Source organism: Leucopleurus acutus, assembly GCF_964270905.1.
Source record: "Leucopleurus acutus genome assembly, chromosome: 15".
NCBI classification, from domain to species: Eukaryota; Metazoa; Chordata; class Mammalia; order Artiodactyla; family Delphinidae; genus Leucopleurus; species Leucopleurus acutus.
Genome location: NC_139157.1, coordinates 50,579,332 through 50,598,661, shown reverse-complemented (window position 1 = coordinate 50,598,661; position 19,330 = coordinate 50,579,332). Strand labels below are relative to the sequence as shown.

The 19,330-nt window shown below is 37.1% G+C and overlaps 1 protein-coding gene across 2 annotated transcripts in view; it reads left to right on the top strand.

Moving 5' to 3' along the window:
• The window catches only part of AFG1L (AFG1 like ATPase), a 194,553-nt gene that overhangs the window by 126,117 nt on the left and 49,106 nt on the right, over positions 1-19,330 (top strand). For both annotated transcript variants that reach the window (XM_082856019.1, XM_082856020.1), the window contains exon 8: positions 2,539-2,621. In XM_082856019.1, coding sequence (XP_082712145.1) covers positions 2,539-2,621 — 83 coding nt within the window. The remainder of the gene's footprint in view (positions 1-2,538; positions 2,622-19,330) is intronic.

Below are 19,330 nucleotides of genomic sequence, written 5' to 3'. Positions count from 1 at the left end.
GTTGAGAAGAGAGATGTATAGCTATACCTATTTTTTTTTTTACAGGTCTCTAAGGCAATGGGAGAGTGGAATGCATGTATTTGGGCAATGCTGTATTTCTTTCTGGTGAGATGAGTTAAGGGCCTGAGCCCTGAGGGTAGGTTTGAGCCACTTGGGATGATGAGCTAGGGAGGTGTGGGTGGCTGCTTAGGCCAAGCATTGCACAGTGGCGTGACTCTCTTAGCTTCAGGGGTGGTTCTTCAAATGTGTAGTCAAAAAGCTTAGCTTTGGGCTTCCCTGGTGGCGCAGTGGTTGAGAGTCCGCCTGCCGATGCAGGGGACATGGGTTTGTGCCCCGGTCCGGGAGGATCCCACATGCCGCAGAGCGGATAGGCCCGTGAGCCATGGCCACTAGGCCTGCGCGTCCGGAGCCTGTGCTCTGCAACGGGAGAGGCCACCTCAGTGAGAGGCAAAAAAAGCTTAGATTTGTAGGGTTGGGGATTATTTTATTCTAACCTAATTCACAATTGCTAATATATAAATCAAAATGCTGTAGCTTTTCCAGCCTTCCAGGCCAGTTGGTCTTCACTCCAAGGGTGGCCCAGGACTCTCGTGGTATTAGTACTGAAAGTGGTGCTTTCAGGAAAAAAATCCTCAGTGTTGGGGAAACCTCTCAGTCTCAGAGGGATGGTTGATCACCCTATTTTACTTCCCTGAGCCCTTAGCAGCCATAGCATAGGAGGAGGAGAAATGCATTCTCGCTGCCACTGTGTACAATCTCTTCCCTGTAGTACAGATGATGAAGAGCTCTTACATAGCAGTACAACCCAGGATGTAATTTCAGGGAGGAAGAATGTTGCTACATCCCAAGTGTGCCCAGATAGTGCTCTTCTGATTATCTATTGCTGCATAACAAATGACTGCAAAATTTAGAGGCTTAAAATAACACTATTATCTCTTCTGGTTTCTGTGGTTCTGGGATTTGAGAAAATCTCAGCTGACAGTTCTGGCTCCCTCATTATGACAGTGGCTACAACTGGAACAGCTGGAGACCAGTTCAACACCTCTGTCTTCATGTCTTCTCAAGGCCTCTCTATGGGCTACTTTAAGCTCTCCTGGTTGCTTTCAGACAGGTGATGCTTACCTGGCAGTTTAGGGTTCTGGAGCAAGTATTCTAGCCAACAAGAAAGAAGCTGCCTCAAATGTCATATCAGATATTATTGAATAGCATCATTTTCACCAGAGCCACAGGATTCAAGTGGGGAGCATAGACCCCACTTCTTTTTTTTTTTTTTTTAATATTTATCTATTTGTCTGCGCCAGGTCTTAGTTGCAGCACGCGGGATCTTTAGTCATGGCATGCGAAATCTTAGTTGCAGCATGTGGCATCTAGTTCCCTGACCAGGGATCGAACCTGGGCCCCCTGCATTGGAAGTGCTGAGTCTTAGCCACTGGACCACTACGGAAGTCCCTAGACCCTACTTCATGATAGTTAGAAGGTCAACGTCACAACCTGTTGAGATGGAGACATTATTGCCGCCATCTTTGAAAAATATAATCCACCACAATTACCTTAGCTTCCAAATGCAGTTTTTCATTAATAAAAGTAGTAAAGTTGTTAAAATATGGTTTTTCCTCATGAGTTTTCTTAATGCAATTTTTATTTCGAGTGAAAACAAAAAGATCAGCCTGTAAATGTTACTTGAATTGTTCTGAGAACTCTTGCTTACCACTGTTCTACTGGAATGAGTGTGTGTGTGTGTGTGTGTGTGTGTGTGTGTGTGTGTGTGTGTGTGTGTGTGTGTGTATCTTCCCAAAAAGCCAACTGACCGACATAGGTGTAGTAAAAGTTCATTTGCTTCCATAGTAAGAATTTTAAGGGGTGTGTGTGTGTGTGTGTGTGTGTGTATGGGAGTTTCTATGCATACATGCACCCCAGAGGATGGAAAGGAAAGAATAACTGGGAGGAGACAAGGACAGTAGTGGCACAGGACCATTCGGGTTGAACGGAAGCATTCATAGTAGGAAAGAACTCTGAAGACATTGATGGCTGGAGAGGGAGCTAAGGAACAAGGGCAGTGGCTATCATTTAGAAGTGAAGGGCAGGTATACCTATAGCATCACTTTAGAACGATCATTCAGTTTAAAATGTGGATGCTAATGTTCTGATGCAGCTTTCTTAGACTGTCTCCCATTGTGATGCTTAAGACCCATGAGTTATTTTTTCTGATAGCCTCCAGCTTCTCACTTCAGAATAATGGAAATTGGAATTTAAAAAAATCTAATGCGGTTATTTGGGGAATTTGCTGACAGAACAGTTTTAACAAAGTTTGAGGAAGGCATGCTACAAATCTTAATTTTATTAAACTGATATTTTTTGGCTTAATAAATGTTTAATATTGCAACATTTATGATTCTTACATGAGTTCTATTGTTTTGTCCTAAACTCATTATTTTATTGAGGAAAATTTGAAAAATTAAAAAAATATAGGATAGCAGAAAGATTATAATTCTAAGCTACCATTTGTTTAAAAAGATATTTTATGTGTTTGGATTGTAGGAATACTGTAATACTGTCCAGCTAGATTCTGGGATAGATTATCGGAAAAGGGAACTTCCTGCTGCAGGAGAACTCTACTACCTGTAAGTTGTTTTTTAATTTTCATTTTCTAAGTTTAATATCTAATAATTAATCAGGAAAAGATGAGAAAAATAAGCAGGGTAATTATTAGAAAATGAAAGCCTAGTTCTAAAGCCTGTGATTTTTAAAATACAAAATGTTATAATGTTAACTTCTTTAAACTGTGTTTTCTGCCATCCACATTTGCATGATTTATAATGTGTGATTGGTGGAAACCCTAATTAGTTTTTTGGGGAGGAGTGATGACAGATGGTTAGAAAATAATGAGTATCCTTTTTAAGAAACTCTAGTATTAAGAGAATATCTTTATTGTGCTCAAGTAATTAATTATTTGTGGACATCTTCTGACAAATATATCATTTCTGTTCTCTGAAAATTGTGTTTTATTTTGTCAGTCTGTTTGTATTTATCATTGTTGATTGACTTCCATACATAACTATGTAAAATATATATACACAAGTACAACTGGATATATTTTGTCTTTTAAAAGCTCAGACTCGGGCTTCCCTGGTGGCACAGGGATTAAGAATCCTCCTGCCAATGCAGGGTACGTGGGTTCGATCCCTGGCCCAGGAAGATCCCACATGCTACGGAGCAACTAAGCCCGTGCACCACAACTACTGAGCCTGTGCTCTAGAGCCCGTGAGCCACAACTACTGAGCCCACGTGCCACAACTATTGAATCCCGTGTGCCTAGAGCCCGTGCTCTGCAACAAGAGAAGCCACTGCAATGAGAAGCCTGCGCACCGCAATGAAGAGTAGACCCCACGCACCACAGCTAGAGAAAACCAACGCACAGCAATGAAGACCCAATGCAGCCAAACAAAAAACTAATTAATTAATTAATTAATTTAAAAAAACTCAGACACTCCTGAGTAGGAGCAATTTATAATAATAGATGTGTTCAGCATGTGTAGTTAATGCTGAAAAACAAATATAGTTTGTTTTAAAAATGTCAGTTGTGAGAACCTGAAAAGGAAAAAGTGCTTTACAAATGCAAAGTGTTGTTTAGTGTATGCTGCTAGTGTTGGGCACCTAGTGGGTTCTCAGTAAATAGGTCTGTCTAAGGGCTAATTGTGATTTAACTCAAGGGCATGTTTCTGCTAATTTAAATTTTGATGACAACGTGCATATGAGAGGTTCAGAAAAGTTCTTGTCTCTGCCACCTTGTAAGCAGAAGTACTTTACTGTTTTTGAAGCAGAAATTAGCTAGAAAAATCACATAATTAAAATTGCATACTTTACAGTGTACCAGGGGGACTGTTTCAGTTTATTATTCAGATTCTGATGATTATTATAGGAGGCTCTTCATCTGCCCTTAAGTACTTTGTCTTTAAATACTTTATAATTTTGAAAAATTCTTAGAACACTTTTTTTTCTGCTTTAACTTGGACTTTTTCCTCTCCATTTCTTTTATGTTTGTGCTTTCTGGTCTTTTTATTTTTCTGATATTCACAAGATTTCCCTGAAGCTTTGTTACCTGTTTCTTGATGTGCCAGATGTATGGTACTTAGAAATTAATTTATTATTATTCCTTTTATTCTTTTTCAACAAATCCTTGTTCCTTGTTTTCCCACAAAGTATATCCTTATGTGGAAGAATTAAAACATTTTCCTAAAGGGAAATTCTTTCAGTAAAGATGGTTGCCTGACTCTAAGTCATGAAATTTGTTTCCGGGTGCTAGAGAGGTCTCGGTGGAATTTACAGGAGTTGGAAAGGCTGCTTTTGCTTCAGCAGAGCCACTTTCTCTCTGACCTACTCTGTGTTGCCTCTTCCTCTTCCTGAAAAATGTAATACAGTTCTAACACATCGAAATTCAGGTTTGTACTTTAAACAAGTACTGGAGGAAATCAGAATCTAACAACGTCCCAGAGTCCAGAAAACTAGAATCTACAAAGGCTACTGTGAAACTCTAGAATGGCTTTCTTAAAAATATGTAAATTCTTTAACCTTCAAGGAAAGTAGATTTATTTTTTTTATTTTTAATTTTTATTTTATTTATTTATTTATTTTTGGCTGTGTTGGGTCTTCGTTGCTGCGTGCAGGCTTTCTCTAGCTGCGGCGAGCAGGGGCTACTCTTCGTTGCGGTGCACGGGCTTCTCGCGGTGGCTTCTCTTGTTGCGGAGCATGGGCTCTAGGAGCGTGGGCTTCAGTTGTTGCGGCACGCGGGCTTCAGTAGTTGTGGCTCGCAGGTTCTAGAGCTCAGGCTCAGTAGTTGTGGTGCACGGGCTTAGTTGCTCCGCGGCATGTGGGATCTTCCTGGACCAGGGCTGAAACCCATGTCCCCTGCATTGCAAGCAGATTCTTAACCACTTTGCCACCAGGGAAGTCCTAGGAAAGTAGATTTATTTATGAATTTAACATCAAAAGAGCTTTATCATAGTCTGATAATCAAGAATATAGAGCCTGGGGGCACACCTCAGAGGGAAAGCAGATACGTGTGCCTGAGGAGAATTAGGAATTAAAGTCATCTCAGAAGTGGGAAAATAGTATTAGATACCCAGATGGGATGCTAGGGATGTCATTTGTATTGTTTCACATGAACCCTTGGGTAGAACTTCTTTCATGAAAGAGTAAAAGAAAAGTTCCTTGGGTCATGTTAACATTTCTGATTTAATTAGGTTTCGTTTTATCTTGTTCCTATAGGAAAACATTACTTTCCCCTCTATAACAGATTTTAATGTGCCATGCTATATATTGCCCAATTAAAGCATGTATTTCTCTTTATTACCCTCTGCCTAAACATCTGGAATTGGTTCCTGAATATACAAGTCTTGACTACTCCCTTTGTCAATCTCACTGGCACCCCAACTAAAAAAAAGAAAAGCAAAATTCTAGCTTCCCTCTAGGGGAACATCACGCATTATCTCAGAATTTCATATATGCAGAATCCCATATATGATCTTTATTAAATAGAAATAGTCATTAATTCAGTATTTTATTAGTCTAACTTTCCAAAAGCCAATCTAAAATGTCCCAAAACATAATTCATATAATATCAAGAATTACCAGAGATTTAAAAAACTGCTCCAAAATTTGACATGGAACAATTTCTATAGTTCATAATATTGTCTGAGTTACACAAGAACTAATTCATACAAGCCATTGTATGTTTATATGTAATCTATTTCAGTTGTAGTTTTATATCACATTAAATTTAGAAATCCTAGAGTACCTTTATAAAAACGTTCCAGTTGCTTCTGGCTCATCCCAAGAAGCTTTTAATCTCACATAAAACTAACTCAAAAGAGAATTTAAATTTAGCATGTTGTAAGCCACAGAGCTTGAGTGCAAAAATCCAAACTTCTGCATAGATTAAAACATCCCATCGTTCTCCAGTTTTTCATTCTGTGGTAACTGATCTCCCCAGAGGTGAGTACAAAGTCATTTTCTTACTGGTTTCTTGGCGGATTGGGCTCAGTAAGATTCCCCATGAGTGGACTATGGTTTGCCAAAATCCATACAGGTCAACCAAACACTGGGCTTCTTGTTTGCACTTGGGTGGAGACTTGGACCAGTAATTTATTTTGAATTACCTGGTGTTTGCCAAAGGAGGCCCCATCCCGTGCCTTCCAGAGAATTTAACTGCTTCAGATTAGCTCTCTACTATGGGGCTGGTGACACTAGAGGTTATCATTTTATATATGCAACAATGAGCATCTCTTTTCTGACAGGAAACACCACTGCCGAGGGGTCCATGGGATGCTGCCCCAGACCATTTTGCTGTAAATTCTGTGAAGGGTTATGTTTTCCTGGAAAGAGGAAGTCAGGTCACCTTGGACTCACCCTCACTCTCTGTCTCTTTTCCTTTTTCATTCAGGAGCTGAGTAGTGCAGGTTCTTTTTTTCTACTAAAAAGAAGGAAGGAAGGAAGTTGAGGAGAGGTTTCCTATTCAAGCACCATATCTCCACCATACTCACATACAAACACCCTACCCCCAACATAGAAGCCATGGCCTCAGTGGAATATTTTAAACTGAACCAAAAGGGGTAGAGGGAGGTGTTGGGCCTTGGATTTGATTTTACCCTACTTATGAAGTAATAGCTTTGCCTGTATTATTTCATGAATGCTGGCAGAAGACACAAGAAACCTGCGTCAGAGACAAAGGATTTTATTACTCTAGGCACAGATAGCATGTTGAGTCAGTTCCCTCCTTGCTCCAGAGTCCCATTAGGGAAGGGAAGAGGAGTTTTGCTGAGGGCGCAGATGGATGCCTGCCTAGGCAGTGAGTTGTGTTACAGGAGAGGAACTCTGAGTTTGGGGAATGTACCAATTTATAGTCAGAAGTAAGCAAGACTGCTTTTTTCCCAAGGGAGACGTTGCCTCATCCCTCAAGGTTTCTCGTTGCAAATACACTTTAAGAAATGGTTAGGGCCTTGCATACTTGGCAAGAATGTGGGTGAGTGAGAGACCCAGGGATAACTGTCTCTCCTCACAGGGGACATTTATCAGACTTTTAACCTTAAAGAAGCCAGACTTTCTCCCTTTATTTCATTTGGCTCCTATCCACCAAAGTCATCCACCACTTCAACAAAATTATATCTGAATGGGTTATTCAGTTATTTAATCCCTCAATTAAATTGTCTCAAGACCATTTCAATTCCATGTATATGGGGACTATGGATCATACTGAAATGATGAATAATATATGTTACAACTTTTCAGACAGAGACCAAATAGTCACATTTTCTTAACTGGCTAACATAGTACATGTGTTCATCCATCTTTTTTTTTTTTTTTTGCGGTACGCGGGCCTCTCACTGTTGTGGCCTCTCCCGTTGCGGAGCACAGGCTCCGGACACGCAGGCTCAGCAGCCATGGCTCACGGGCCCAGCCGCTCCGCGGCATGTGGGATCTTCCCGGACCGGGGCACGAACCCATGTCCCCTGCATCGGCAGGCGGACTCTCGACCACTGCGCCACCAGGGAAGCCCTTCATCCATCTTTTGAACAGTTTTAAGGAATTTCTTTTGCTAATGGAAACTTCATGTCTCAAGTACTCTTAATTTTCCACTTGGGAAACATCTATTCCAAATAGGAAATTACTTCTAAAAATGTATCTTTGAACACCATTTTTAAAAAAAAAGTTTGCTGGCTAAAAACACACAGCTTCAAGGTACAGCTCTGTTTTAGAAGAAAGGTCTGTGAAAACAAAGACTGGAACTCATGCATGTTACAACTTACTTCCCCACAATTAAAAATTTCTTGTTTTTTGCTTGTGATATTCCCTACACATACTACCCTGCCCCCAACTGGAACAACCATTGATGAAAATTTAAAACATTTCTTAGCTTGTTTGTCATATCTTCTCATCCCTAAAACTTTGACAGAGATCTGTCTTCTGCCTGGAACGTTGCCACCTTCTGGTTCAGCAGAGTCTCTAGGGCATCTTGGAACCTTCTCCTCATTCCCCATCATTACCATTCCAGGTGTTTCTGCCCCAGACATTGGAATCTGCAGTTTCAGTCTTAGTTTTTCTCACCAGAGTACCAGCCCAGTCATTTCCTATTTCAGTTCCCACTGAAGAACCTCTGAAACACCTGCCAATAGAAGCAACTTGAAAATTGTTAAGTCTGGCTCCCTTCCTTTTATTTTTAAAATTTTTATTTATGTATGTATGTGTGTGTGTATGTATGGCTGTGCTGGGTCTTCATTGCTGCCCATGGGCTTTCTCTAGTTGTGGCGAGCGGGGGCTACTCTTCGTTGCGGTGTGTGGGCTTCTCATTGCGGTGGCTTCTCTCGTTGTGGAGCATGGGCTCTAGGCGCGCAGGCTTCAGTAGTTGTGGCACGTGGGCTTAGTTGCTCCACGGCATGTGGGATCTTCCTGGACCAGGGCTCAAACCCATGTTCCCTGCATAGGCAGGCGGATTCTTAACCACTCTGCCACCAAGGAAGTCCCCCCTTCCTTTTAGACTGTGATTTGTTTCAGTTCCATGGACTAGGCTGCCCAGGGTCCCTGCATAGGTTAGGCTGTGTGCATAACCCCATTGAAACAGTCGATCTCTGGTCACCTACACCAAAGTTTTTATGGACTGATGCCAAACATGGGCCTGCTATACTTTTCCTTCAGTTCCCTGAATTCTCTCATGTGTCTTTTAGAGTCTTCTCCATTCATATCAGTCCTACTTCTGACACTAGTGCATGGTGTCACAGTGGAGCCATGATGGTATTGAAGAGAAGATACCATACAGGTAAACAATGTGAAATTTATTTGGCAGCAAAAGACACAGAAACGTATCCATATGGAGACAGTTGAGTAAAACAGAAGACAACATAGCATATTCTCATTGGAAGTTTAAGTTTTGCTGGCCTGTGAAGCTGACATATAGCACCTGATCAGGACGAGGATCCCAACAGGTCATGTTTATCATTCTTGGGTGAGTGGTTTAGAGAGACTCTGGCTATGTGCCTGCCTGCTTACCGGGTACAATTACCAGGTACAAACCCCAGGACATGCCTGAATGTTCACTGTCAATCAGTGTGAATGGAAGGTCAGTTTCCCATTCTTCAACAAGACCAGACTAGGCCTTCCCGAAGTCTGTTCCTCAGAGGGTGGGGAACAGGATTTCTGCCTCTGGTAATTAGAGAAACTAGTTTCGTGAGGTTCAGACTGTTGATCTGGTTAATTCTTAAGTCTGGGGAAGGGGAGAAGACTGTTGGGGACATTTTTGACATTTACAGATTAAATTTTATTCTTAGCATCATGACATGGAACATATAGGTTTATCTACTTAGTCATAAGCATAGTCAAAAACTAAAATATTTACAGATAAAATAATACAGTGTATGGAATGTGCTTTAAAATAATCCAGGGTGGGAGAATTAAGGGGAGGTATAGTTGAAGCAAGATTGGCCATCTATTTAGTGGGTGATTGTTACATCAGGTTTATTATACTGTTGTCTTTACATGTATATATGTGTGAAATTTTCCACAATAAAAAGTTTTTTTTTAAAAAGGTACAAATCTTCTCTATTTTTTTTCCGGATTATGCTAGTGAGAGTTTTATTAGTTCTATTCATCTTCTCAAAGAAACAGCTTTGTTTTATTCTCTCTGTTGCTGTATGTTTTATATTTTATTAATTTCTTTTCATTTTGTCGATAGTTTCCTTTGCTGTGGAAAAGCTTTTAAATCTAAATAGTTCCCATTTGTTTACTTTTATTTCCTTTGCTTTAGAGGACAGATCCAAAAAAATATTGACAAGATTTATGTCAAAGTGTGTTTGGCCTAGTTTTCTTCTAGGAGTTTTATGGTTTCTGGTCTTACATTTAGGTCTTTAATCCATTTTGAGTTTATTTTTATGTATGACATAAGAAAATGTTCTAATTTCATTCTTTTACATACTTTGCCTATTTTTAAATTGGGTCATTTGTCTTTTTATTGTTGAATTTTAAGTGTTCTTTATGTATTCTAGATACAAGTTCCATGTCAGATACATGATTTGCAAAAATATTCTCACATTCTTTTTTTTTTTTTATTTTGTTGATGGTGTCCTTTGAAGCACAAAACTTTTAAATTTTAATGAGGTCCAATTTATTTTTTCTTTTGTTGCTTATGCTTTTGGTGTCACATTTGAGAAACTATTGCCTAATCCAAGGTCACAATGATTTATGCCTATGTTTTCTTCTAAGAGTTTTATAGTTTTAGCTCTTATATTTAGGTATTTGGTTAATTTCAAGTTATTTTTATATGTGGTGTGAGGTAGTGGTCTATCTTCTTTCTTTTGCATGTGGATATCTAGCTGCCTCAGCACTATTTGTTGAAAAGACTATTCTTGCCTTACTGAATTGTATTGACTCCCTTTTTGAAAATCAACTGACTGTAAATGTAAAGGGTTATTTCTGGTCTCTCAATTATTATATTCCATTGATCTATTTGTCTAACTTTATGTCAATACCACACTGTCTTGATTGCCATAACTTTGTTCTAAGTTTTGAAATTAGGAAGTGTGAGACCTCCAGCTTTGTTTTGTTTTGTTGTGTGTTCAAGATTGTTTTGGCTATTCTGGGTCCTTTGAATTTCCGTATGAATTTTAGGATCAGCTTGTCAAGTTCTACAAAGAAGCCATCTGGAGTTTTGATGGAGATTGTGTTGAATTTGTAAATCACATTGGGGACTACAATATGAATTCTTCAGATCCATGAACATGTAATGTTTTATTCGTTTTCTAGGGCTGCCATACAAAGTACTGCTAACTGATATCTTAGAAAGCAGAAATTTATTCTCCAATTCTGGAGGCTAGAAGTCTGAAATCAAAGTGTTGGCAGTTTGGTTCTTTCTGGGCAGTATGGACAATCTGCTGCATGCTTCTGGTGGAGTTCTTTGGCTTGTAGGTGCATTGCTCTAGTCTCTGCCTTTAGCTTCATATGCTATTTTCCTTGTGTGTGTGTGTGTGTGTGTGTGTGTGTTTCCAAATTTCCTCTTCATATAAGGACACCAGTTATCATGTTAGGGACAACTCTAATCCAGTATGACCTCATCTAAGCTTAATTACATTTGCAAAGACCCTATTTCAAAATAAGGTCCCATTCACAGGTATTGGGAGCTAGTACTTTAACATCTTTTTGGAGGACACAATTCAACTCATAACAGCTGTCTTTCCATTTAATTTGGTCTTCTTTAATTCCTTTCAACAATGTTTTATAGTTTTCAGTGTATAAAATTTGCAATTCTTTTGTTAAATTTATTCATAAACATTTTATTCTGTTTTAAACTAGTATAAATTGAATTGTTTTCCTAATTTCCTTTTTGGTTTGTTCATTGCTACTGTATAGCAATGTAATTGATTTTTTTAAAACATCTTTATTGGAGTATAATTGCTATATAATGGTGATTGTAATCGATTTTTGTGTATTGATCTCGTAACCTGAAACCTTGCTAAACTTGTTTATTAGTTCTAATAGTTTCTAGTAGATTTCTTAGGATTTTCTAAATATAAGATCATATCATCTGGAAATAGAGATAGTTTACTTCTCCCTTTTCAATCTGAAAGCCTTTTATTTATTTTTCTTGCCTAAATTTCCTGTCTAGAACCTTCAGTGAAATGTTGAATAGAAGTGGTATATTCTATCATAGAGAGTGGACATCCTTGACTTATTCCTGAGCTTGGGGAAAAGACTTCAGTCGTTCACCATTAATTATGATGTTAGCTCTGGGTTTTTCTTAGATGCCCTTTATTAGATTAAGGACATTCCCTTCTATTCCTAGTTTTTGAGTGTTTTTATCATGAAAGGGTGTTGGATTTTGTCAAATGCATTTTCTGTTTCTATTGAGATGATCATGTGGTTTTTGTCCATTATCCTATTGATTGATATGGTGTATTTTATTTATTGATTTTTGGATTTTAAATCAGTCTTGCATTTCTGGGATAAATCTCTCTTGGTTGTGGTGTATAATACTTTTTATATATTGCTGGACTCAGTTTGCTAGCATTTTGTTGAGGATTTTTGTGTTTATACTCATGAGAGATATTTGTCAGTAGTTTTCTTTTTGGTGGTGTCTTTGTCTGATTTTGCTATCAAGGTAATACTGGCCTCATAGAATGAGTTTTGAAGAGATCCCTCCTCTTCTGTTCAGATTTTATCTTTTTTCTTGAGTTGGCTTCAGTGGTTTGCATCCTTCTAGGAATTTGCCCATTTTATCCAAGTTATTTGATTTGTTGGTACACAGTTGTTAATAGTATTCCCTTATAATTCTTTTTATTTCTATAAGGTTGGTAGTAATGTCCTCTCTTTCATCCCTGATTTTAGTAATTTTAGTTTTCTCTCTTTTTCTTAGTCCATTTAGCTAAATGTGTGTCCATTTTATTCAGTTTTTCAAAGAACTAACTTTTGGTTTTATTGATTTGCTGTATTATTTTTCTATTCTTTATTTCATGAATTTTCACTCTAATCCTTATTATTTCCTTCCTTCCACTTGTTTTAGGTTAATTTTATCTTTGTCCACGGTCTTAATGATAGAAGTTAGGTTGTTGGTTTGAGACTTTTCTTCTCTTTTAATGTAGCCATTTATAACTATAAATTTCCCTATAAGCACTACTTTTGCTGCATCTCATGAGTTTTGGTATGTTATGTCTTCATTTTCATTGTCTCAAAGTATTTTCTAATTTTCCTTTAGATTTCTTTTTTTGACCCGTTGGTTATTTAGGAGTGTGCTGTTTAATTTCCACATATTTGTGAATTTCCCAAATAACTGTCTGTCACCAATTTCTAATTTCACTCTACTGTGATTAGAACATTCTTTGTATAATTTCAATTCTTTTTAATTTATTTAGGCCTGTTTTATGGCCTAGGATATGATCTTTCTTTGAGAATGTTCCATGTGCATTTGAGAAAATGTATATTCTGTGGTTATCGAGTGGAGTGTTTATATAGATGTCTGTTAGTCTAATTTGTATATAGTGTAGTTCAAGTCTTATTATTTCCTGTTGATCTTCTCCCTAGTTGTTCTATCCATTATTGAAAGTTGGATATTGGAGTCTCCAACTATTACTGTTGCATTGTCTGTTTCTCCCTTAAGTTATGTCAGTTTTTGCTTCATGAATTTTGAGGGCTCTGTTTCTAGACACATATATGTTTGTAATTGTTATATCATCCTGATGGATTGATACTTTTATCATTATAAAATATTCCTTTTAGTCTCTAATCACATTTTTGTTGTTGTTTTAAAGTCTGTTTTGTCTGATATTAGTAGTGGTTGCTTTTCTCATGATGTATCATTTTTCATCCTTTTACTTTCAACCTATTTGTATCTTTGAACCTAAAGCTATCTCCTGTAGATAGCATATAGTTGGAACTAGCTTTTTTATCCAGTCTACCAATCTCTGCCTTTTGATTAAATTGTTTAATTCATTCACAAATTATGTTATTATTGATATAATTGGATTTACATCTGCTCTTTCATTTTTCATTTTCTTTATGTTTCATGACTTTCTTGTTTCTCTGTTCTTCCTTTACTGATTTCTTTTACATTAAGTGAATATTTTTAGTGTAATATTTTCATCCTTTTAATGATTGTTTTCCCTTATATTTTTTGTCATTTTTTAGTGAAGAACTTTTATCTCTATGAGAAGTATAAAGTTTCATTCAAACTGAAATGTTGTCTCAAATTCAAAATGAAGCAATGCATGTTGCTATATGTTTTGATAATTAAATTATCAGTAATGGTAATGAAACTTTACCCTAAGACCACCAGTAGGGAAAAGGTCTCTATGGTGGGAAAATATAGTTGATTCTCAAAAGTAGATACACAGTAGTATCTTTGTCATAAGAACTCCTGTTGATATTTTATCAATGAGTAAGGCTCTGTGACATTGCAGTCTTACAACTGTATATTAGTAAAAACAACAGTAAGAGTTTTCTGCTTTATGTACTATAGGGCATAGTCGGGTAGGCCATTTATTATGTCTCTTAAAAATCACAAAATTATCCTATTTGACATAATTTAGATGTACATTTAAATATTAATTAATCTTATATTAACACAAGGACTGCTGAATTAAAAATTAATTTCAAGGATTTGAAACTATTTGAAACACCACCTAAAAAGTGGGAAAGCAGCGAAAGAAGTCCATCTTGTATATATTTTGGTATCAGTTTCCATCAGTCAGCTCAGCACACCTTTTATCTTCTATTCCTTTATTGAACTGTAATTTGACAATAGCATGTTACAGTGTTTGTTTTCCAGCAGGCCAGACAGAACCAGAATAGAGCTGGCTCACCATTTCCAGCTAAACACATTGACAAAGTATTCAATTATATGACTGTACTCATCTAGTAAAGTATAAATAAGCTATATATACAACATGTACATGAGTAGATAATATATATACTTATACATAGAAAGTTGCTAAATTTCCTTAGAATTCTTGTCTTGTTATTTCATCTTCAAATATATCACATTTATAACTAAAAATCTTCAACATAAGTAAAGCTGATCCGGCAGAAGTCCTATATCTTTAGTTAGTTTTGCTGTGTACCTTTTTTATACCTATTAAAACTCCCTGGCCTCTCTTTCTGAGGTGGATGTGACTATCTTCTTCACCTAAAGAGGAGTTAGAGATTCTTACTCTCCAGCTTCTTCTTCATTTTTATTGTTGTTGTTTAAAATATTTAATCATTGTAGCCTTTCTGAAATTTTATGAAAAATAATTATTTTTAGATCTACCAAGTTGCAATTTTACATGTTACACCACTGATTTATTTGGGGGGAATGCAATAAATAGATTTAGTAGAAATTTTATGTAGAGTTTGGGGCTGAGAAAGGGGGAGGTGATTAAGGTCTGGAATTTGAGAGCTAAAGGTGCTAGATCCCGCTTGCTGCATTATGCATAGGTCAAGATTAATGGAACCAGTTAAGTTACTCACCAGGTGATTGAGAAGGGTGGGAAATTTAGAGACTGAAATGGATCTCTGAACAGTCAATTAAGCCTTTGAGTGATTGAGAAGAAGATAAATACTAGGACAAAATCCATCCTAACAACTGGTTCTGTTATGTAAAACAAACCTACAGTATTTGAAATGCAACCAAGTCCGTTTTATATTAAGGCGAGTATAAACCAACTTAATCTTAGACCTGCCTCCAGCCCCAGATTATGTTTGGTATGAGCACAAAGAGCTGTACAGCATGAATGCACAAGGAATCAGTAGAGTGAGAAGGCTCACTGCCAGGGAAGTTTGGCACAAGAACTCTAAGAGGAAGGGGAAATTTCTCCCTCGTTGAATCAACTTTGGCTCTCTGGAATAGAGAACATGGAGAGAGAGGGACCAAGGAAAGCCAACCCTATTCTACTTGTTGATACCTTAACAAGCTGTTGATTTATAAAAGGGGATAAAGGGGTAAAGTGTGGGTAGCATTCTGTTCCTCTGAGTCAATCCTAATGAAGTAGGAGGTTCTTGAAGAAATTAATTTCCATTTAAATTCATGTGTGACCCTCTTCTAGAAACCTCCACTTGTTTTGGAATTTTTGTAGAGAATTTCAAATGATTCAGCAACAATAAGGTCTTTTTTGACATATTCTATTTCTTGAGTGTAAGTCTTATGTTGAATGCCTTATTTCAGCTATAGAAATTTTCTCAAAATTGAAATGACTGATTACTTTCCTCTCCGTTTACTAATTTATTATGGAATAATAAATCATGATTCTTATACTTCCGAAGCAGTCAGGCTTTTAATCCAGGGTACTGTACTCCAGGATTCCTATGCCAAATTTCCTGGCAACGAAACAGTGGTCGATTCCAGGGCTTTTCTGACTTAAAGACAGAGTAGTTCTACTCAACAGAAAATGGAAACTTGCCCCTCCAGTGCAGTTTCTGAGCTTAACAAAAGGTGACAGAAGCAATGAAATGGGTGGATTTTACCCAGAGCATTTAGAACAAAGGAAAAAGAGTCTGTGCTCTGCTTGGGCCCCTCATACTCTGCCCCCCAACAAAAAGCATTTGAAAAGAGTGATTCTGCTTCTTCTTCAGAATGACTTTTAATTCTCTTACCATGGTCACCTTTTGATTATCTGTGAGCAGATTCTTTTCTTTTTTTTTTAAATTTTTATTGGAGTATAGTTGCTTTACAATGTTGTGTTAGTTTCTACTGTACCGCAAGGTGAATCAGCTATACGTATACATATATCCCGTCTTTTTTGGATTTCCTTCTCACTTAGGTCACCACAGAGCATTGAGTAGAGTTCCCTGTGCTATGCAGTATGTTCTCTTTAGTTATCTATTTTATACATAGTATCAATAGTGTTTATATGTCAATCCCAGTCTCCCAATTCATCATCCGGTATTCATGGATACCGGTCCCCTTGGTATCCATACGTTTGTTCTCTACGTCTCTGTCTCTTTTTCTGCTTTGTAAATAAGATCGTCTATACCAGTTTTTTCAGATTCCACATATATGCGTTAATATATGATATTTGTTTTTTATTTTGCATCTTATCTGCTCTTCATAGCATCCAACTGGTGGGGCAGTTACCCAGAATTAAAGTCCCTTAAATTCTTTATCCCTGCTCACATGTAGGAGCTTATGTTTCTGTCTCCCCTCATGAGAGAAAAGGGGATACAATTCAAAGCATCTAAGCTTAATTCCTGTATTTTTTCCTGATCATTTTGATGCTACTCAAGGCACTCTTCCTTAAGATATGGCTCTGTGGTTAAAATTGAACTACACAAAGCTAAGCAGAACATGTTCTTCCATCCATGTGACATGATATTCTTGTAGCCCCAGAAGAAAACTCTGAATTTATCTCCCCTTTTACATTAAAAAATTATGTTTAATTTAGTGCCCTCTTTAGGCTGTAGCTTTTCCATGCGACTGCCTTTGACTACCAGGCTTTATCCCCCCTCAGTTTTATTGGTTAGGCTGAAATATTTTTCAAGTATGTTTATAATTTTCAGTTATGTTTATAATTATAATGTGATAATTTTAATCACTGTATTTTTGTATAATCTATATCCTTGTGTGGTTTTTGTACATTCATTTTCTGAATATACCTGTTGCCAACCTTGGGTTGTATGTTCCAAACTTGATTTTTTTTTTTTGAAACTAGCTGACCCTCATCCCTTTTTAGAGTTTCACAGACATGGTTGTATTTCTGGGTATAGATTTTTAGTGTAAGGTAATGCTGCTGTCTTTTTAAATAGTTTCACTGGAAAACTGACAAGAGAGCCCTGGAGTTGCAGACTCACTGCTGTCACTCTAGTTTTTCTCCATTATAAGTGAATCACCACCACCACCACCAGCCCCATTTTGAAGTTAAAGGCATTTTCTCTGGCTGAAATTTTTACAATAAAGTTGCATTCTTGAAATTTCCTACTTAAAGAAGTCCAGAGATCTTAGGTGTTTTTAAGAATAGATTTACAAATTTTCATGTGTATCATAGTGACATTTTACCAAGAAAATGCTTCTGGATTAACTTGCATTGATTGTATTTTTATTCCATTTCCAAAAATGATTTGCAGCAACTTAGATTAAAATTATTTATCATGCCTTCACCATAATCACTAAAATGGAAGAGATGGAAAATACAAAGTATTGGCAAGGATGTGGAACAAGTAGAATTTCTTGTACACTGCAAGTGAGAGAGTAAATTGCTACAACTCCTTTGGAAAACTGCTTGGCAGTATCTGCTAAGCTGAATGTAGATATACCCTATGAATAGCAATTCTACTCCTAGTTATATACCCAGCAAACATGTATACATGAGTTTACCAAAAGGCATGTACTAGAATGTTCACAGTAGAACTATTCACAGTGGCCCCAAACTATAAACTACACAAATGTTCATCGCTAGGGACTGAATTGTGTTCCCCCAAAATTCATAGGTGAAGCCCCAACCCCCAGTGGGACTGTATTTGGGGATAGGGCCTTTAAGGAGGTAATTAATTAAATGGGGTCATATGGGTGGAACCCTAATCTCATAGGACTGGTGTCCTTATAAGAAGAGGAAGAGACACCAGAGGAAAGACCATGTGAGGACACAGCAATAAGATGGCTACCTGCAAGCCAAGGAGATAAATCTCAAAAGAAATCAAACCTGCCGACACCTTGATCTTAAGACTTCCAGCCTCCAGAACTGTGATAAAATAAATTTTTGTTGTTTAAGCCACCAGTTTGTAATATTCATTTGTGGCAGCCCTAGCAGACTAATACACTCATCAACAGTAGAATGATAATAAACTGTGGTATTTTCATGCAATAGGATATTACTGTACAGAAACAAAAATAAACAAACTACTTCTACATACATGGATGAATCTCACATAATATTGAATAAACAAAGCCAGACACTTGCTAATAAAGGAAATGAGTTTATATGAAGCAATATGTACCCTAATATCCAATTTGAAAATGATTTAGGACACACTGTCATTGATTTGATCAATGTCAGTGCAAAATGAAAGACACTTTCCTATGTCTGGAATATTTGTTAACCAGCAAAGGTCAGGACTATCAGATTCGGTAATTAATCCTTCGTGTTTTAAAAACCTTTAAGAAATAATAAAAATAAAAATGCTAAAAATGGTGACTTTCACATATTACACTTCTGATGTATTTAAATTTTAAAATAATTTTATTTAGCATTTATTTTGTGTTAATGTTTCCTTCTAATGTTTTCTACTATCATAAGTCTTTATCAGGTAGAGATCATTCTAACATGTTACTGAAATACATAATCTTGTCATAGTATATTGATTATACTAGTGATAAGCCATGAATTTATTATTATTATGGAATTTTTTGGACAGAAAACTGCTGAAACTTTTAGTATAATCCTATAATAGAAAAATGGTTCACTGTTTATTATTATGGGCACATTATTTGAGAATACATAAAGTATTATGATAAATACAGAACTACTTAGGATTTCAGGAATTTTCCAGATTAATATCTTTTGGGAATTTGGAAACACTTTTTCTGGAATTCCCCGATTTTCCAGCTGTGTGATTACCTGCAACTCTCCTCTGGTTCCTCATGCCATAAGGACTGTAGGTTTTCTGTTGGAATTGTAGTTGCCCTGAGCAGTACTGATTTTATTGTCTTTAGTCTGAAAAAGCTGTAAAAATGAGTAACACTTCTCCCAAGTGTCAGCTTCTTCTAGAATCTGCCTGCTTCTGTTCACTTTCCAGTGCCTTCAGGTTACCTGTTTCTGTACTTTGTGCAGAGTTTACAGCTGCCCATCAGCAGGAGAGTCAGCTAGGGCAGAGCTTAGTTTGCCCT